This window comes from Mustela nigripes, chromosome 10, assembly GCF_022355385.1.
Source record: "Mustela nigripes isolate SB6536 chromosome 10, MUSNIG.SB6536, whole genome shotgun sequence".
Classification (NCBI taxonomy): Eukaryota; Metazoa; Chordata; class Mammalia; order Carnivora; family Mustelidae; genus Mustela; species Mustela nigripes.
This window is the reverse complement of record NC_081566.1, coordinates 4,197,782-4,219,898: the sequence shown is the minus strand read 5'-3', so window position 1 is coordinate 4,219,898 and position 22,117 is coordinate 4,197,782. Positions and strand designations below refer to the sequence as shown.

General features: G+C 42.6%; 1 protein-coding gene across 3 annotated transcripts in view; it reads right to left on the bottom strand.

Moving 5' to 3' along the window:
- Positions 1 to 16,024, bottom strand: part of SUCO (SUN domain containing ossification factor) — an 87,360-nt gene extending 71,336 nt beyond the window's left edge. For 2 of the 3 annotated variants that reach the window (XM_059412469.1, XM_059412468.1), the window contains exon 1: positions 15,877 to 16,024. In XM_059412469.1, the coding sequence (XP_059268452.1) occupies positions 15,877 to 15,938 (62 nt within the window). In that variant the 5' untranslated portion in view covers positions 15,939 to 16,024. The remainder of the gene's footprint in view (positions 1 to 15,876) is intronic. The other variant, XM_059412470.1, reaches the window with a different exon arrangement.
- Between the last annotated feature and the right edge of the window lie 6,093 nt (positions 16,025 to 22,117).

The window sequence follows — 22,117 nt, the reverse complement described above, 5'->3', positions numbered from 1 at the left end:
GGATCGAGTCCCACATTTGGCTCTCTGCTCAGCAGGGAGCCTACTCCCCTGCCCCTTTTCTCTCTCTGCCTGCCTCTCTGCCTGCTTGTGATCTTTCTCTGTCAAATAAATAAATAAAATCTTTAAAAAAAATAAAAATAAAAAATAAATAAAAGTGTTAAATGAAAAGAAGTAGAAAGAACGAGATAGTAGTGTTAGACAACTTATGTAAAATTTTATAACATATAAGCAAAACAAGACTATCTGGGAAGAAAACACATCAAATAAACACATGAAGGCTGACTGGACAGGTTCCAATATACTCTGGGTAATTGCCTAAAATGGGGAAAGAGGAGTGAAACTGAAGATAGAAGATAAAAGAGTCATCATGTAAACTGGAGAAAAAGGGAACCCATGCAAAACTCTGCATCAAGTACGAGCAATGCCATCCTCAGCACCTGATGTCTTGGGGGAAAAAAAGTTATGTTTTTATTTTTTTATTTAGACTTTTAGATAAATTTTTACAAAAGAAGCTAAACTCAGAAATTAACTTGTCCAAAGTCATTCAATTTGTGATTACAAGCCTAGATCATCTCCCTCCAAAGCCTACGATCTTTCTTTATTGCTGTACTTCATATTTATTATTCTCTGGTCAACAGATAAATGAAAAGTGAGAAAATCACACTGATCTCTTCACTCAATAATTGATGGTATTAGTCAAGGCTAGTTATAGCATAACAAATATATAAGAACTACCACAAAAGAGGAATAACGTTTACCTCAGATTTAGATAGTGGCAACAACAGAAATAAGAAATTTTGCAGCACAGTGACGAGACATGGAGTTCAGAGTCAAGATCCCCAAGTGTTATTCCCAGGTCCTCCATTCATTAGCTGTATGTTCTTGGGTAAACTACAAAACCTGTGTGCCTCAATATCCATACTCAAAGAAGTTACTATGGGGGCACATGGGTGGTTTGGCTAGTTAAGCTCACTCTTTTTTTTTTTTTTTTAAAGATTTTTATATATTTATCTGACAGACAGAGATCACAAGCAGACAGAAAGGCAGACAGAGAAGGGAAGCAGGCTCCCCGCTGAGCAGAGAGCCCGATGCAGAGCTTGATCCCAGGACCCTTGGATCACGACCGGAGCCAAAGGCAGAGGCTTTAACCCATCGAGCCACCCAGGCGCCCCTAAGCTTCTTACTCTTGATACCAGATCAGGTCATGATCTCGGATGGAGCCTGGCATCCAGCTTCTCACTGAGCGTGCTGCCTGCCTGAGGGTCTCTCTCTCCCCCTCTGCTCCCTCCCCCGGCTCCTGCAAGCATGCGCACGAACTCACTCGCTCGCCTGCTTGCTCTCTCTCAAATAAATCAACAAAATGGAGTTATTATGAGGAAAATAAAATGATGCATGTGCTGTGCTTACCAATCTGACATAAAATATGAACTCAAATGTTAACTACGGTTATCAGCTATTGTCCTTTCTACCTTTTTTACTTACCAAATTCAGATTAGTATATACTTGTGGTCTCCGTTTCTTCACCTTCTATTGGCCCTCAGCCTGCTGATTTCTCATTTTTGCCCTCATTAAACTACTGAAATCAGTATGGTAGTACCAGGATCTACTTTTTTTTTTTTTTTTTTTTAATTTCTCTGCTTTGTGTGGCACCTCTGACTACTGCTTCTACTTGAAACCTTCTTCTCCTTTGGTTTGTCAAATTATACAATCCTGTTTCTCACCTCCCTCCAAGTCTTCTAAATCTCCTTTGATGTGCTGCTTCTGCTAACTACAGCAGATTAAATCCCGGTGCTTCCAGGGTTCTGTTCTCATCTTCCTTGTACACCTCATTTAAAAGTTGAATCTCTCTCCCTTCATGTTCTGAGATACCTCCAAAACAACTCAATCCCAACCTGAACACAAAACTCTTCCTTTGCCAAAGCCCCTCTTCCTGAATCCTTGATCTCATCAAGTGATGCTGCTGCTGCCCACCCAGTCCTCAAGTCAGAAACCTGAAAAACATCTATGCTACTCTTTTCCCTTCATCCTTCCTCTACTATCTATGGTTTACTTTACCTCAAATTTCTGTAATCCATTTCTCAGCTCAAACCCTCATCTCTTACTTAGAGCAAACTTCTAACAGAGTTCCCCAATTCCCATCTTACCATCTCTGCAAATCAACCCTTCACACAGCCCAGAATCTAACACCAATTGTCAGAATGCTGTTCTCCTGCTTAGGATGTCTTACCAACTCTCCATGACAAAATTCAAGCTTCCTTGCATATTTTAAAATATCTAAAATTCCTCTATTGCCTAAGTCTTCAGCTTTATATTTTCTGCCACTCCCTGCCTCCCACTTCAAGCTTCAGTAATACGGAACTACTTGTAGCTGTTCGCTCTTCCCTGAACACATCTGGCTGTCTCATGCTTCCAAGTCTCTGGCTCATGCTTCTCTGTCTTCCAAGACTGTTCTGCCCCTGCTCCCACTCCTCACCATCCAAAACCTGACAGAATTCTCCCCCTCTCCCCACCCGGGGGCAGGAACAAGTTAATGACTAGGAAACATTCCTGATTTCCACAACCTGGGGTTTGGCCACAACCCTCTGGCATATCTAAGCACTTATTACAATCCTGAACTGAAATTAACTGTTTATATTTCTGTTCCTCACACAATACCGAGCACCTCTAAGGCTAGCAGAACTTGTTGCCCTGTCTCAGCACAGTGATCTCCTAAACTCTTCCTTTGCCTATGGATTGGAACAGCTTGGATAAGAACTTAGAAAAGGGAGGGGCACGTGGGTGACTCAGTGGGTTAAGCCGCTGCCTTCGGCTCGGGTCATGATCTCGGGGTCCTGGGATTGAGTCCCACGTCGAGCTCTCTGCTCAGCAGGGAGCCTGCTTCCCTTCCCCCCCCTCTCTCTCTCTCTGTCAAATAAATAAATAAATCTTAAAAAAAAAAAAAAAGAACTTAGAAAAGGGAAAGAGCTCAGTTATCACAGAATTTATGGTAAAAGAAAGATCAGAACTGGGCAATGAAGAATTGCTTCTTAAACACAAGTACACATTAATCCACAGTATGGAAACCTAGTGTAAGCCATTCAATTACAGCAGTGTGGTTCAAGTAATGCCCTGCGTACATTCCCCTTCATAAACAAACAAATAGACAATCCAGGAAAACAAAAAGGTGGGAAAGTAGAACTTAACTTTGAGGTAACGGTAAAAATTATGGTTTTTTTTTTAACATTACTATTCAGAAATCTGAAGAAATTCTATGAAGTACATGGAAATTTGTAGGAAACGGGTATTACAGAAGCCACTTTGATCGAAACACAAAAAAGGACCAAAAGATCACTAGACCTCCAGTGCTTTTGCTTCATAAGCATTCTACTTTCTTTCAATCACAATGTATTAAAAGACAGAGAGCCTTCTTAAACTATTACCAGCTTGGGGACTCCTTTAAGGCTGCTTCTCTCTGTGAGGTCTACCTGCTGATCACAAGAGGTGACACTGTGTTCATTTCTCCTCCCAGTTTTTATTCTATTTGGCCACCAAAGCAGTTTCCAATCAAATCAAATGGAACTACAGAGCTTGGCTGAAGAAAACTCTGTATTCAGGGGTTTGCTTCTTTATTTACTTATTTATTTACTTACTTACTTGACAGACAGAGATCACAAGTAGGCAGAGAGGCAGGCAGAGAGAGAGAGAGGAGGAAGCAGGCTCCCTGCCGAGCAGAGAGCCCGGTGCGGGACTCGATCCCAGGACCCTGAGATCATAACCTGAGCCTAAGACAGCGGCTTAACCCACTGAGCCACCCAGGCACCCTTCAGGGGTTTGCTTCTAATCAAACCTTTGAATTTCAAAAGTTCTGATCTTTAATCTTCACTCTCCTGTAAGACTGTTCTTATATTCTCTTAGCTTAATTATTCCATAGACCAAAATCTATTAGAGGATTGTTTCACTAAATTTGCCTATAATTTCAAGGATCTAGCATGGGGTAGCACTTATTAAACAATATGGTTTGTTCTGTTTTTACATCTAAACATACTATTAGAAATTCAGCCAATATAACTGTTCTCAAAGCTTCTGAAGATAATCATATATTTACTTGATAATGATGTATTTTAAGAAACTGCATCAGGTATATTTAGCCTATAAAACCCAAGTCACAATACCTTGCAATCTTAATTTTCAACCCAAAACTACAAAGATAGTCCCCAAATAAAATACTACCAGGCTAACAGGTTAGTCGTGCTACACCTACAAAAGTAGGTTTAGGCCAGACTTCAGGCCTTGAAGGTGAGGGTTTAAATTTTTCTCTTCAGGAAGACAGGAGCCTTTGGAAGATGTTTTAGCAAGAGACTGACATAATCAAAACTGTGTGTCAGTAAGATAAATCACGGCACGGTGTAGAATGGGCTGAAGCATACATAGAAGGGTGGGGTCACTCCAGCCGCTTCTATCTCACTGCCAAACAAATGTGCAAGAATTCATGCCTACCAGCTCAAGTATCATCTGTTTCCACTCCCATAAGCTTTTACCAACTACTTACCTCTTGAAAAAAAGACCCTTTTCTCAGTTTTCAAACTCTGCAGCCTTACCTGAGACATTTTATATTGCCGCCACTCAAATGACATCCTTAAACCTCTTCCCATCGTTCATTGCAAACCACTCTCCTTCCCTTCAGAGCTTTACTTTGCTTGGCATCCTTCTTTAAGTCTCTGCAGAATCTCCATGTTCAAACTTCTGTTTCAAAAATAATCCCTTCTATGAGGACAACTCCAGCCCAATTCTTAAATGCACTCAAGTCTGCATTTTAAAAAAATTTTTTAAAGGTTTATTCGTTGGACAGAGCGCGCGCACGAGTGCACAAGGAGGGAGAGCAGCAGACTTTCCACCGAGCACAGAGCTCAATGCAGAACTAGATCCTGGGACCCTGGGGTCATGACTGAGCCAAAGGTAGACACTTAACCCACTGAGCCACCCAGGTGCCCAAAGTCTGCATTTTTCAGTGCCTATATCATGTCTCCACTTGGATCATCCCATGTGGATCATTCCACTCTCTCAACAGCTCCTCCTATTCAAATCCTCAGCAACACTTCCATTTCTTTTTGAGCATATCCAACTCTTCAAGTTGCCCCAGTTAAAAAACAATGACCTTTTCTTCTCTTTTTGAACTTCACTGCACAGATCTGTAACTTTAGATCCTAACATTTATTCTCTCAACCAATATACTCCAAGAAAGCAGCTAACTTTGTTTTATCCACCAGAATCCTACAAAGAATATACCACACAGAAGCCTCAGTAAATATCTTCCAACACTGACATAGATGACAGAATGAGAGTTCTGAGGAACAAGAGCCTGTTAGAAGCAAACTAAAACCAAGTTCTCTTCTGAATCCTAGACCAACGCTATTTCTACTATATTCCTCTGTTAATGGCCAATCTATCTCCAAACCAGATCGTTTACTTCCTCAAAACTCTGCTCAATGCACCGTCTTCATTTTTACTACCAAATACTTGTTATGATAAACATCAATTACTTCAACTGCTTTTTTTTCCCCCTTTTTTAGCATTCATCCCTCCAAGTCCCTTCTGAAATATTTCCACCACAATGATGTAAAAAATAACATTCTTGGAGCACCACTTCTCTTGCTGGATTTTTACTGTCTAATTCCTTAGGTTAGTTTGTAAAACCCATTATAATTCCCAAAATACAGCTTTTAGTTTCTAGACAAGCTTGTCTGCTATCACTCGCACCTATATCAAGTACATTCTCTCTTTTATTCTCTTTTTCCTTGACAACCAAGTACTATCTACCCACTACAGACAGACGTACACATACACCCCACACTAGGACAAGACCATTATTCACATCAGCAGCACCAGTACACCTTATTTCAGTTCATGAAATATCTACATTCCCAAGAAGCGAAGTTTATAAGCCACACATCATTTTCTCTTAAACTCAAGTCCAGTCTTTCCTGACCACTCTAGGCCCAATTTTTCCCTTCTTTAAGCACTGCTGAGCAATTCAGCTTTTTGAGTTGATAATTCACAAATGTCCAAATTAGGTATCTTAGAATTTAAAAGTACAAAAAAAAAAAAAAAAAACCCACAAAATCTCAGAATTCATCTAATCTAATAGTAATGAAGAATGAATAAGAATATCCCAAGCCTACAGAGACAGAATCCCCAAGGTAAGAATCTTAGGCATGTGTATTTTTTTTAAAGCTTCAGGAATAATTCTAATGTTCATTCCTAGTTGAGGCAATCCAGTCTGCCCATTTTCAGGTAAGAAAACTAACACACAAAGAAAAGGTAAAGAAATTTGCCTAAAGCCATATACAAGACTACTGGCCACACAAAGCAATGACAAAAACACAGGCTCACCAGACGTCCATTGACAGAAGAATAGATAAAGATGTGGTGTGTATATACACCTATGTGTATGTATACACCTATGTGTATGTATACACCTATGTGTATGTATACTTATGTGTGTACACACACACACACACACACACACACACACACACACCGGAATATTACTCAGCCATCAAAAAGAATGAAATCCTGCCATTTGCAACAACATGAATGGAACTGAGGATATTATGCCAAGCAAAGTCAGTCCATTAAAGACAAATGCCCTATAATTTCACTCATATGTGGAATTTAAGAAACAAAACAGATGAACATAAGGAAAGGGAACAAACAATAAGATAAGATAAAAATACAGAGTGAGGCAAACTGTAAGAAACTCTTAACTCTAGGAAACAAACTGAGGGTTGCTGGAGGGGAGGTTGGTGGGGTAAAGGGGTAAATGGATGATGGGCACTTGAGGTAATGAGCACTGGGTGTTATATGCAACTGATGAATCACTAAATTCTACCCCTGAAATTAATAATACACTGTACGTTAACTAAACTGAATTTAAAAAATAAGAACAAAAGACAAGCTCAGACTCAGCCTACTTAGGTTTTGGCTCATTGCTTACTAGCTGTGAGAACTTGGGCAAGTTGGTTCACTTTTTTGTGCCTCTCTTTTTTCACCTTTAAAATGGTGTGGCTGGGCGCCTGGGTGGCTCAGTGGGTTAAGCCGCTGCCTTTGGCTCAGGTCATGATCTCAGGATCCTGGGATCGAGTCCCGCATCGGGCTCTCTGCTCAGCAGGGAGCCTGCTTCCTCCTCTCTCTCTCTCTGCCTGCCTCTCTGCCTACTTGTGATCTCTCTGTCAAATAAATAAATAAAATCTTTAAAAAAAATAAAAAATAAAATAAAATGGTGTGGCTATCTCAAAAGAGTTGTAAAGAGAGTAAGTTGGTGGACACGAAACACTGAGAATATTAATAAGCATTCAGTAAAGGCTCACTGTTAATAATGAAAAAAAAAAGGGGGGGATTACAACCAAACTCTAGGTTAGTTTTATGCCCTTTCCCCTACATCAGTATGTATGTGTATTCTGACAACCAGAAGGGCAGAGCTCAAGTCTCCTGCTTCTTCAGGATTCCCCACCACCACAAATACATTGTTGGTAACTAAATACCATTTTGAATTAATTAATGGATTCCTATTTCTGAACCCTGCCACCTATGCCCTCCTAATTATAGCAAAGCACCCAGAGGAAATTAAAAGAATTCTTGTAACAATGCTTACTATGAGCAAGGCATTATTTTAAGTACTTTACATATTTTCTTATGTTAGATTACAAATACTCTATAACAAGAAACACAGAATTAGCTTAGTACCTATAAGCCAAAAAACATTTTCTAACAAAGCTAGGTGTTACTTCTACGTAAAATATAAAACAATTTTAACTACTGATTCGTCACAAAAATAAAGCCCTAAAACAAAATCAAGCGTCAAAAAAATCTGCATTTATGAAATAAGTTTATCCCAAGGTTTTAACATTTTTATACTGCAAATACTTGAAAACAATTTCTCATATCCTTTAACATGTACAATTTTACTTTTTGAAACTACTTTAAAATACAGCCTTAAAAGTAAAACATACAACTGGCACTAAAGTATACTCTGCAATACATATATACTATGTTTTAAATAAAGAGTCCCATTTATGTATAAACTACTAAACAAAAGTATTTCATGCATATGTTTCTACTTGTAGATGGCTTGAAAGAATAATAAAGCATTTAAAATTTTTATAAATTTTTCTCTTCCCTTTCGTTACAAGTACTAGAATGTTAGCTCTACACATATTGACCTATTTCTCTATTCAGACAGTTGAAACAAGTGAAAGAATAATTTAGGAGTTCATAAAGAATGGAAAAATTAAATAATCAATGTCCAAAGGTAAGTTAGGTGTTAGTATCTTTTTTTTTATTACCAGCCAACCCAATTACCTGCCTCCATTCCAATATACCCTCAAATGTTTAATAACTTAAAGATGATATTATAAAACACATCCAACTCATTTTAAAATAATTCAAAGGACATTATAAATAAGTAATGTGCCACTTTTTCATTGGTCACAAATATTACACAAAGATGTTGTATCTACCTGGTCACACCTTCTTCCACAGACCTTTTCCTATTTAGGGAATCTGGCTTCATTTAACTTGTCTGACAAGATCTAACACTGTTTTAAATAACTTAATACCTCTTTTAAGTAGTACACACTTTCTTTGCAATGTATATCCCAGGGCAAAGATACTTTTCTTCCCAAAGTTTTTCACATCAAGTTCCACAAGAAAGACTTAAAAAAAAAAAAACAAAAACAAAAACAAAAAACTAAGATACAACTGGCATATAAAGTATGTTTGTTTCAGATGTACGAAATAGTAATTCAATATTATTATGTATTGTGGTATGTTTACCACAAAGTATATCCATCACCACACAGCTATAATTTTTTTTCTTGTGATAATTTTTAAGATCTACTTTTAGCAACTTCAAGATCTACAGTACAGTATCATTACCCAGAGTCCCCATGCTAAAAATTGTACACCAGGACAAGAAAGACTATTAAAAGAAAAAGTCATCAAATGATTTAAAGAAGAGGGATTACTTCACTATTTTATTTTGAATATTTATTATTTTATTCAGAGAAGAGACTTATGGTCTTAAAAAATAGTTACAGAAACAACAAAGTAACTTCTCCAGACGAAATACAGGATTTTCAAGGATATTTCCAATCATTACCTTAAAAATGACAAAACTGCTAATTTTTCTTATTTACTTCTGCATATTGACAAATGAGCAAGAAACCAGCAAAATTATCAAAGAAAAAGCAACAGAAGGGCTACAGAAATAAAGTCACAAACCAAGAAATATTACCTCTGAAGTCGAAGAAAACCAGGTAACATATTCAGAAAAATTACTAAGGACTGGGACACCTGTGTGGCTCAGTGCGTTAAAGCCTCTGCCACGGTCCTGGGATCGAGCCCTGGCATTGGGCTCTCTGCTTGGCAGGGAGCCTGCTTCCTCCTCTCTGTCTGCCTCTCTGCCTACTTGTGATCTCTGTCCATCAAATAAATAAATAAAATCTTAAATTTAAAAAAAAAAAAAAGGAAAGGAAGAAAGAAAAAGAAAAATTACCAAGGACAAAAAAGCATACAAAACAGACCACTTTGATTTAGGTATCTATCAAGTCTCTCCACTGTGACTGCCACTTTAGGGCTTCCAGCTTTCCTGAAGTCTGTCCCTTCCAAACCACGCTATGGTCATAATGATCAAATAAATAAATAAATAAATAAAATCTGACCTCATGCTTTTGCTCAAACTATTACCCTGACTCATAACTCTCAACCAGGCTAAAAATCAAGAGTTCATCTGCGTAATTATCAAGTCCCTTCAAAACCTGGCTCTAGCCTCCCTTCTCATCTCTCCCCACAAATACTCTAGGAATCTTGCCTCTACTGAAACAAAATTCTTCCATTTTGTACTATTCATCCTGCAAACCATTTATGCAGATAAGTACTGAGATTCATAGAAATAACTCATCCAGGGACATACAGATAGTGATAGAATCGTATCTAGAATACGAATTCTACCCTTGGTGTTCCTCAAAATCTTTGTAATTATATTTTGTAATTATTTGTCAAATGTATGAGAATTGCTTAAATGTCAGGTTTTTCTCATTAGCTCTAAATAGGAGCTTCTCCAAGATGATCTTATTGGTTACAATAGTTTTTTTTAGTCTTAAAGAAATAAACCAGTCTGATAAGGGATGTTGACTAATGAAGGGGCCATACAAGGGTAGGGACAGAGTGTATAGGAAATCTCCATAACTTCCGCTGTGAACATAAAATGCTCTATAAAATAGTATTTTTTAAATTAATTAAGCTTTACTAAGTTTAATATAAGAATTTATACTTGTTCTGAAGGTCGGATGGTCAAACATGAATAACCCCAGGGACTACGTAATCAGAAACCTGTGGGAAAATGTGGAAGTTCCACAAACTGGGGTTTGCCTCCAGGCATTGTGAGGCACTGGCGTTTATGTATGCCCAATTAAGTAGCCTTAGGGATTATATTATTTAGTTTTAACTAACTGACTCTTACAACATGGAAAAATAGCTTTGAAAACATTCCTGCAAAGACTGCAAAGAATATAATTACACAAGCACAAGTCAACAAGAAAATCGCAAGGCTAAGACTCCCAACTAGAACAAGCTATTCATCAATCAAATCGTGATGTAAAATACTCTGATCAGTCAATCACAAAGCTCTCACCAGAAATTATTTGAGAGCAAAAAAAAATTCTATTAATAGAAAGTATTAGGGACGCCTGGGTGGCTCAGTTGGTTAAGCAGCTGCCTTTGGCTCAGGTCATGATCCCAGCGTCCTGGGATCGAGTCCCACATCGGGCTCCTTGCTCGGCAGGGAGCTTGCTTCTCCCTCTGACCCTGCCTGCCACTCTGTCTGCCTGTGCTTGCTCTCATTCTCTCTCTCTCTGACAAATAAATAAAATCTTAAAAAAAAAAAATAGAAAGTATTAGACTGTTCATTTTTCTCATCTTTTTAAACACCTAATTTATGTAACTTATGATAGTATACTATCATACTAATATATTGGCACATGCACACAACTTATAAACAATTAAGCACATATTAAAGATTGCATGCATTAATATTTTATTGAGGGGGACACACTCAAAAGAATTTGAATATCCACTGCTTAAAGCATAGACCTCTTTAAGATGACAATCCTTCTTCCCAGTTTGCCAGGACTGAGAGTAATATATTAGGCTGCATGATGCCTCCCAGAGAGTCCAAGTCCTAATCCCTGAATATGTTACATGTTAAACCAGTCTTGTGATTACATTAGCAATTTTTTAATTTAATTTTTTAAATTTTTTTATAAACATATAATGTATTTTTATCCCCAGGGGTACAGGTCTGTGAATCGCCAGCTTTACACACTTCACAGCACTCACCATAGCACATAACCCTCCCCAATGTCCATAACCCCACAACCCTCTCCCAAGGCCCCTCCCCCTAGCAACCCTCAGTTTGTTTTGTGAGATTAAGAGTCACTTATGGTTTGTCTTCCTCCCGATCCCATCTTGTTTCATTTATTCTTTTCGAACCCCTCAAACCCTCCTGTGGCATCTCCACTTCCTCATATCAGGGAGATCATATGAAAGCTGTCTTTCTCCGACTGACTTATTTCACTAAGCATGATACCGTCTAGTTCCATCGACGTTGTCGCAAATGGCAAGATTTCATTTCTTTTGATGGCTGCATAGTATTCCATTGTGTATATGTACCACCTCTTCTTTATCCATTCATCTGTTGATGGACATCTAGGTTCTTTCCATCGTTTGGCTATTATAGACACTGCTGCTATAAACATTCAGGTGCACGTGCCCCTTTGGATCCCTATGTTTATATCTTTAGGGTAAATACCCAGTAGTGCGATTGCTGGGTCACAGGGTAGTTCTTTTATCCACTTTTTGAGGAACCTCCATGCTGTTTTCCAGAGTGGTTGCACCAGCTTGCATTCCCATAAATTAGCAATTTTGAGATGGGTATATAATCCTGGACTGTCTTGGCAGGCCCAATGTAATCACAAGTGCTTATGGAAAGAGAGGCAAGGGGATCAGTGATTTAGCACATGTGAAGCCTGGAGCTAGAGGTGAGAATGCTGTGAGGGAGGAGTCACAGACTGCAGGTGGCCCTAGAAGCTGAAAAGGTCAAGAAACAGATTCTTTACCTAAAAGACTCAGGAAGGAGCCATCTCTGTTGACATCCTGACTTTAGCCCTGTTAAGGCTTATTTTGAACTTCTGATCCCAGAAGTGTAAGGTATCAGATGCATGCTGCCACTAAATTTTTGGCAACTTGTTAACAGCATCAGTAAGAAATAACACAGGAGATTCCTGAGACATGGGACATCACTGACAAAACCAGGATAAGCTGGTCACCCTATTTTTAGGTTTTCAGTGCCCAAACAACATATGGTACATAATAAGCATGAGAAAAATCCTTGTTGAATAATTTTATAATGAAATAAATGGATTATATACCCTATATATATTTTATGAAATATGTAGATAACACACCCTCACTATTTAATAAAGACCTGTCGTATGTATTATCTCATTTCATCCTCCTAACAACCCTGTGAAGTATAAATGAATTAGTTTTCCTACTTTTAGGATACAAGAATTAAGGTTCAAAGAAATTACATACCATGTCCTAGGGCACGTATCTATTAAGCCATGGAGCGGTATCTAAAATACAGGCCTTCTTTTTTTTTTTTTTTTTTTTTAAAGATTTTATTTATTTATTTGACAGAGAGAGATTACAAGTAGGTAGAAAGGCAGGCAGAGAGAGAGAGGGAAGCAGGCTCCCTGCTGAGCAGAGAGCCCGATATGGGACTCGATCCCAGGACCCTGAGATCATGACCTGAGCTGAAGGCAGCGGCTTAACCCACTGAGCCACCCAGGCGCCCCTAAAATACAGGCCTTCTGATCTTTGATACCAGTCAGGACACTCTGCCACAAATCAGGCTGCACAGATTCAAATCCAAGCTGCTAAACTTAATAGCTGCTTCACCTTGCCAAATCAGTTAATTTACCTACTTCCTGAACTATACAATGCAGAATAAGGTTAACAATAATACTTACCTCACAGGGCTGTGAAGACTGAAGGTATTAAAGTATGTAAAGTACACACCACAAGCTACACATAGATATGACAATCATTATTACTCTATGCTGCAGCTACAGTAAGTTTATGCTTAAAATACTCTGTACTACTTCATAAAGAATCACACAATATATGCAAAAGTAAAAAATAGCAACTAAAATGACTAATAAGACGGAAGGATGGTTTTTTTGTGACAGCAATCCAAGGTTAGGACTCTAGACTGAAAAGAAAAAAAGGAGAGGGGAGACATAATCAAGAGCTATAGAAGTGTGAGAGTATAAAATAGGGGATAAAAAGTTTCAGTAATATTGGTGGGAGGGAGGTGAACCTTAGAAACTAGAGAACTGTGGTATGAACACACAGCATTCGTACATTACAAAACGATACAGCTTAAGAAAGAAATGGATCACAAAATTTAGAGACAATTTATAAACATCAAAGACAAAAATGGCTACTAACTACTCTTCCGTAAACTTTTTTTTCCCCCTAAGGGAAAATGGAGATATTGGGAAATGACATACAGACCAAACTGGAACAAGGAGCAGACCTCCAGATGAATCAGTGCCGAGCCTGATAACGTAACATAGCCTCTACCATCATTACCCGGTACCACTCTTCTCCTCCAATCGCATCACCACCCTTCCAGGAAAATCTCAAGCCTAAATATCCTCTTTTCAATGCCCTTTAATGGCTTCAATAAAGAATAATTTAAAAGTCCTTAAATTTGGCAGTATAAACCAATCTCAAAATACACTAGTTCAACTGTTTCTTAAGCTAAAGTTTCTTAAAACTTGTTACTCCTTAAACTCTCAACATCCACTTTTCATTGTGAGAGTCAACAAACTTTACAGAACTTTATGACTACTACTTTCAATATTAGGCTGACTGATTTTTTTTTCTAATAGGTCATAACCTTTTATTACTAATGAATAAAGCTGAGAAACCATATTGAAGTTAGCCTAAGCAAAAGACAGCCAGAAAGTACACAAAGTAATAGAAGCATGGTTACTTTAAATTCACAAGTGATTTTAAGAAACACACTGTAGTGTTTGATTTCATCTCCACCATCTACTAAAAAATAAATAAATAAATAAAATCATGTTTAAGGGTACAGATTTTCAACTATAGATAACTAAGTCCTGGAGATCTACTATGGAATATATAGATAATGATATTGTACGACAATGATTAAACTTACTATGAGACTAGGTTTTAATTATTCTGACCACAAAAAAGAAATAATGATGTGATATGATAAAAGTAGTAACTACCACTACAATGGCAATCCTATCACAGTACATCGATGTATCATGTCAACATGTTACACATCTTGAATTTGCACAATACCATAATGACATTTAGACAATGTCAAATATATTTCAATTAAAAAAAAAAATCCGAGGTACCGGTGCATTTTAAACTTGAACGAAAGTGTAACCTCTTTGCCCTATGAGCCACTTCAGAAAGTCTAAAGTTGGGCAAGATCAAGGAGAAAGAAGAAAGAAATGATACATTACCCTGTAAATTACCAAGGAGCCCCCAGAAAAAGATGGAAATGAACACGTCACCTACAAACCTAAATCTAGAATGGGGTGAGTGGACTCATCTCCTGCGCGCACTTGTTGGTCCCCAACAGGACACTAACAAAGGAGGGGGTGACAGCTGTCCTGTTGGAAGTGTTTGGAATTAAAGTCATAAGGCCAGATTCTTGTCCTCTAAAGCTTCTATCAGTCTTCAGATCAGAATTCCTCAGCCTGGCAAGGGTTTTCCCTCTCCTGTCACTTAGTATTTCGTGTGAACTTCAGGATCTTTGGAATCTATTAAGCACAGAAAAAATGGACACGTCGTTGGTGTTTTCCGGAAATAAACAAGGGACTTAATGAATAAAGGTACTTATTCGTTAACGAATTCACTTATTCGTTAATGAATAAAGTTTACGTAGACTTGAGTAAACAGCAGATCGCTCTGACTAAAGCAGCATCTTCCCAGTCAGCGGGCTCACACCTCCAGGAGGGAAAAAACGGCTTTTCCCAGTCAAGTGACAGCAATCCTTTCACTGACGCGGTGTCTTTGCGCCTCGAGGCACCCAAGCGTGCCAGGGACCAGCAGAAACTCCCTAAACTTTAGGAACAAAGCACTCTTCCCGCCTTCCAAAGACAGGACTCGTCCTGCCATTCCTCAGGGACAGCGCGCACGCCACACCTGAGACGCGCGACCGCACCAACCGCTCCTCGTCTGCCCCCTCAAAGGGGCTCCGGAACGCCCCCCGCCCAGTTTCCGAGAGCAGCCGCCCCAGGTGCACTCGAGGCCCGAGACGGCAGGACCTGGCCTGAACCGCAGCGCGCGCGGTCCTCTGGCCCTCGTGACAATCACGCTTTTAGAATCGCACCGGGGACCGCACGCGCCCGACCCGGTCGCCCCGGGTCCCACCGCACGCGGCCAGAGAGCGGCCGGCAGGGGACCCGAGCCACCCCGCGAGCCCTTCCGAGAGCGGCCCGGACGCCCCACCGTCTCCAAGGGCAGAGCAGCCGAGCACAAAGGCACCGGGTGGTCGCCGCACTCGGGCCCCCTTCCCGCCCGCTCCTCTCCGCGAGCGCCGACACACCGCCCGGAAACCGCACAGCGCGCGGCCGGGCCAGTCGGCGCGGGAGCCGCGAGCAACCCGTGTGTCGTAAGGGCCTGGAGACCCGCACCCCGAGAGCCACGGCGACCTGGGGGTGTGACCCGCGCCGCTCCCCGCTCCCCGCTCCCCGCTCGGGAAACTCCCGGATGGCGGCGGCGACTCACCAGACCAGGGAGCACAGAGACAGGCAGGAGACCAGGGCCAAGGCCCGGCGGTACTTCTTCATCTTCTCCTCCTTCTTCCCCCTGCCAGAAGGCGGCACATCCTCCCGGCAGCCGCCACTGCCGAGGCCAAGATGGAGGAGCCGGAGCAGGAGCGAGAGGATGGGACCGAGAGTCCGAAGGGCCGCGGCGCAGCGGGAGCGGCTCCTCAGCGGCCCGCGTACCGGCCGCCCCCTCCGAGGGGCCCACGGCGGCGCCGAGCGCGGCGCTTCACGGGAGGACTCCGGGGACTGCCGCTGCTCCCGCAGCCGCCGGCTCGCCCGCGCCCGCCTCCTCCGGCCGCCGCCGCCGCCACTGCGGCCCCATGTCCCCCCCGCCCGCCCCGGCTCTCCCTCCGTGCTGCCGGCGACCAACGGCCGCGGCGCACTCGTCTCCCAACAGCCAATCGCCGGCGGGGCCGCGCCACCTCACACACCGCTGAGCTGGAAGAGGACGCGTCACCCACGTCCCGCGGCGCTCGCGCCCCCACCAGCCTCCGCGCGGGCCACGCCCCCTCCGACGTCTCGGGCGGAGGAGCGCGAGGTGGGAGGACACAACGCGCGAGAGCCGGGGCTGCGGCCGCCCCGCCCACCTCAAAGTCCGCCGGGTCACTGGCTCGTGTTCAGGAAGTCGGAGAGGAGCCCCATGACCCTCCGCGGTCTTCTTTGCGATGGCCCGCCCCCTCGTCCAGGGCGTGGCGAGTCGGCGCAAGGGCCCTTGGGAGTTGTAGTTTGTCTTCCAGAACGCTCCTTTCCCTTTCCCCTACTCCTCCTAGAATCCCAGTTTTGATGGAGAGGTCTATAATTTCGCCTCTCACCGCAAGAATGACCAGCTTTGGGATGATTATATTCAGTTCTCCTCTTTTGACCACAGTTCGTGAGACAGACGGCCTAGAAGGACGGTGGGAAGAAAAACTGTAACTAATAAAATTTGAAGAGGTGTTTTTTTCCCGGTGCGGACGGGCCCGCCCGTCGGGTTAAGTGCTGATTGGCCATCGGGAGGGGGTGTGCCACGAGGCCCTCTCCCTGATTGGTCGCGGCGGAGAGTCCCGGACTCGGCGCTGCGGAGAGACCCCCGCGCCCTGATTCCCGCGTGGGATCGCCGGGTTTGGTCCGCCTGGTGCCGGGCTCGTGCTCGGGGTGGCCCGCGGAGGGGCGGGAAGGGCTCGCGCGGGAGGAGCCCAGGAAGGCGCTGCCGTACACGCGCCTCGGCTCCGGTGCGGCGCGGAGTAATCTGTGGTAAAAGGCCGCGTGCCCACGCCGGGGTCCCGTGCCCCTGGGGTCCCGGAAGGTCTCCCGGAAGCGGCTTCTGCCTGACACGCCCAAATGCGCGACCGCTCTTCTCCCCTAGCCCTTCGCGTGTCCAGGCTCCCTTAGACGGCGGAGAGCGTGGAGAAGAGGCGTCCGTTTCTGCTCGGAGACCAGGTCGGCCTCCGGCCGTCGCCGGGAACCCACCTGCGCCGAGGGAGCCTCTCCCGGGGATGCTGCTCTTAGGGAAGAAGTACAACAGTGGGACTCCGTGGTCCCCGCTTTTTGTGTCGGCTGTCGGCGGACTGAAAACTCTTCCCCAGACAGCAGCCTGAGAGATGGGGGCATAGAGGCCTGACGTTTAGAGGGGAGAATGTTTGAGGCAGATATCAGAGCGTGGGTCACGTACTGCCTGTGGGGCCGCGGGGGGGGGGGGGGGGAAAACACTTCAGTAGAATGCTTAAAATTGAGATGAGATTTCCTTATGAGTCTTCTGAGTTGAATTGGTTGGTAATTGTATCCGCAGGGACCTGAAGGACTTGATCTATTCTAAAAGTCTTGATAGAAGTCAACTGGATACATTAACTATCATCCACCACCTCTTCAATATTCCACAGTGGTGGTTCTCAACCAGGGGCAATTTTTCCCCTTGGGGGGAAAAAAAAGGCAGTATTTGGAGACATTTCTGGTCGTTAGAGCTGAGGAATTCACACCTAGTGAGTAGAAACCAGGGATGATACATTCTATAATTCATAAAACAGAAAGTTACTTGGCCTGAAAAGTCAACGTACCAGGCTCAAGGAAACTCTGCGATAACAGAATCTCCCAACTCAATAAAACCTGTATATCACTGATCACACGGGACAACTCATGTGCACTGCAGATCCTAGCATTATTCTGGAAGTCACCAAGGACTGAACTGCCTGACGAACAGTTTCCTTTAGCTCTTCATTCCTATGTGGTGTCCAGAAACTCCAGACAGCTCAAGTCTCTGCCCTGATAAAGATCAGATTCTCTGGGGCGCCGGGGTGGCTCAATCAGTTAAGCATCTGCCTTAGGCTCAGGTGGTAATCTCATGGTCCTGGGATCCAGAGCCGCCCTGGGCTCCTTGCTCAGCAGGGAGCCTGCTTCTCCGTCTACCTGCCACTCCCCATGCTTGTGTTCTCTCTTGTAGTCTCTCTCTCTCTGACAGATAAAATCGTAAAAAAAGAGAGAGAGAAAGAACTTGTGGATCTCAGAAAAGGAGGCAACCCCTCTGGCCTTCTCATCTCTTTGTCATTTTTCCCATGTAAATCATATTCAAGAAGCCCCTGAGGTTAAGTTGGTGGTATTTGACAAGCGAGCCCTGACATATCTTGAATTAATCAAAATGTTATCTGCCTCTTTCAATGCTGAGATACTGTGTATCTTTAAGAGGAACAGCTGAGGGGCGCCTGGGTGGCTCAGTGGGTTAAGCCGCTGCCTTCACTCAGGTCATGATCTCAGGGTCCTGGGATCGAGTCCCGCATCGGGCTCGCTGCTCAGCAGGGAGCCTGCTTCCCTCTCTCTCTCTCCGCCTGCCTCTGCCTAATTGTGATCTCTCTGTGTCAAATAAATAAATAAAATCTTAAAAAAAAAAAAAAGAGGAATAGCTGAGGCTCGAGGGTATCAGATGATTCCAAGGTAAGGGCCAGTTAGGACAAAAGTTCCTTGAAATCAGTGAAAGAAAGGTCATGGAATTGAGAAAGACAAATAGACAATAAAAGGGACAAAAGCAGATGAAAAGGAGGATGAATGAGGCAATCAGCACTTAAGATATTAATACATGTACCTGGGAATAGATCAAGTCCTTCAATATTAATATATATTAATATATATTAATACATGTGCATACATGCCTTCCTGTTTGTCCCCACTCTGTTGCTGCTTCTGTGTGTGTAGCTATGTGCACGAAACTGCTTATACCTATTTTATTTATTATCGTCTAAAGGGAGTCTAAACCACTTTGTCAAATCTACCTGAACAGAGCACTGATAATACGGCCACTTCAGGAGGTCAAGGGAGAACTTGGAGGGAGGTAAGAAAATAAACTTCTCTAGGTAACCTGAGACCTCAGTTCCTTAGCAGAAAGAAGAATCAAAACCTGCAGTCTTGGCTTGTTCACATCTTTTTATGCTGCAAGCAAGAAAAATATAATATTTTCCTTTAAAAAATGTTCTACCCCAAATTGAATCTTCTATCTTATGTGTTTATGTTGAGAATACATGACTTTAATAAGCTATTTGTGGAAATAGCCAGAGGAAGGATAACTCAGGAAGTAGGGTGATAGGAAGAAATTAAAGATGGCCTGTCATTGGTCATTACAAAAATAGGAAAATCAGGAGTTGCAGGTTCATAGTTCAAGTTTTGTTTGGAGGTACAGTACTGAATTTGAGATTCTGGTACAAGTACCTAGCAAGCGTTTGCAAAGTCAAGAGTCCACACAGGAACAGGGTATCAGCAACATGTTGGGGATTCTAACTGCGGCGTCCTTCATGGCCTGCTGAATCCTGGTCTCAAAAGAAGCTTCCTAAAACATTACCAACATCATATCCTTGTTTTGATGGGAAAATCTACAAGAGGCCTTAAATCCTTGTTGAATAAAGTCTTGCCTCCTTGGCCAGCATTTGAAGCTTTCCATAATCTAACCCAGTTGAAGGTTCAAGACTTAGTCCCCACTGTTTCCTTTCATGACTCAGCCTCCTCACCAAACCACACTGCTTGCCATCTCCTGAAATACCTACGATCTCTGTCCTCATGACATTCTGCCTCTCCTCACAGTGTATAAATTCATTACGCAAGAGGTCACATGTTGTATATATAAAACCCAATTTTTTTTTAAACAGGGGCCCAAGAAATATGTTTTAACTTAAATATTACTTCATGTCTACTCATACCTGATGAGGGAGCAGGAGGCTGGCTGAGGACAAAGCAAAGGCTGGTGCCTTGCACCCCCCCTTCCATCCGCTCCCCTCCATAGGTGTAGCATTCCTCAGGCACCCCTGACTGCCATAAAATGATAAATAGTTAACTTGCTGAGATCACAATCCTGCAAGACAGGAGTCTCCCTTGGTCTGCAAATGTCCTTGAGATTACAACAAAGAAGTTAACCTTATCAATAGCCCAATTTCCAAAGACTCAGATCTCAGTTCCTCAAGCCCTAATGTCACCCTCCCCTCCATAAAAAACCGAAGGAGGCGGAGGTAGAAGGAAAAGTAAATAAAGTTAAATTTCTTCTAAACCTAAATCTCATTAACAAGGATGCTTGATAGCAGGAATGTAACATTCCACCAGACTTCCAATTGTCTTTACTTGATAGCAACTAAGCCTTCAATATCCTGATACTATTCTTCTGGACACCCCTTTGTCCTCACCTACCCAACTCCTGTGTATATAACCAACCACTCCTCACAACCCCGGGGCAGCAGCTCTTCCTGCCCACGGGTCCTGTCCCCGTGCTTTAATAAACCACCATTTTGCACCAACGACGTCTTAAGAATTCTTTCTTTAGTCGGCGGCTCCGAACCTCCTCACCCCACCGAACCTGATTTAGGTTCTGGGACTTCATCATTTTTGGCGAGCCAGCCAGGAGATTTGTTAGTCTTTACATTTGGACTCTGAGCTTCGGTGCAAAATTGGTGAGTACTTTCTCTCCTTTTCCTTTACGCTCATTCCAGGGCTTTTTCAAGGAGTATGGTCTTATTGGAACACTTGCATGTCAATTGCTCAGTCTGTAATCCTCTAGCCCGTGGCTACTCCACGGGGAGGAAAGCGTCTGCCTTTTGGCTGTAAGTTAGTACCCTGGCCGGAATGGCAATAAGACCCAGAAACTTGATAGCCTCTCTTTATTCCTGTTCTTATAGAAAGTTGTCTCTCTTGGGCATGGGACAGCCACTTAAGTCACCAGAACGGCTGCCAATCTTAAGACTCCCGTGTGAGGTTTCCTCCTGATTGATCTAATGTGATCCCCTCCACATCCCTGGTCTAGCCACTTCTGGCCGCGGGACCTCCACTGGGAGCCGGCCGAAACCAGTACCCAATTGAATTAAAACGCAACCGGGGACCGTTTCCTAGGGAAGTTGGCTATAAGGATCACATGTGTTGGAATGTCGCATAGACCATGATGGATTTCAATCTTTACTGTTTCTCGTCAGTGTCTTCTGCAAACCGCCTAAAGCTATGAAATTGGGTAATTTCCCCTTGCCAAACTTTTCTAGTATTTCCATGGGTTAATATGGCAAAACAGTATGCAGTCTTCAGGATAGATGGCTTGGCATGGCACAATTTCCTAGTCCATTCACCAGGCACCCATCTGTAGCCTAGGATGCGATGGGGAAGTGGAGGGACGCCGGCACCCCTCCAGGGCCTCTTACGGCAGGAATGCCTTCTGGGGAAGGCAGGATGGTGATCAACAGCGTAATCAATACCGAATTACAATCTTCCCTAGAATTTAGATTTCTGGGAGTAGCAAGACCCTAGGACAGGAAGGTTTCATGCAATTAACTCACCCCTGCCAACTATCGCTTCCACTACAAAGAGCCAAATTATTTTTTTAGCATAACACTGTTTGACTTATTTATAGGTGGCTAGAATTTTTCAGATTTAAATTACTCCTGAATAACGTGGAGAAATAATGTGTTCAACAAATATCTATTGGACCTTTCTTATATGACAGGCTCTTTGCCTCCAGGAAATTCAGAACAAGTTACTTAGCCAGCTTCTTACCTTCTTCCAGACTGCAGCCCTTTGGTGATTTGATGTTGCCCATTGATCCCTTCTCACAATGTGTATGAAGATATAAAATAAAATAAAATAATAGATTACAAAGGAAACCAACTATAGTGAAATATAATCATCAAAATATTACAAAGAAAATTTGTGTTATAGTAATGTATGTATTTTTTAATGCATTAAATAACAATACTTAGCAGCAGGTCTGG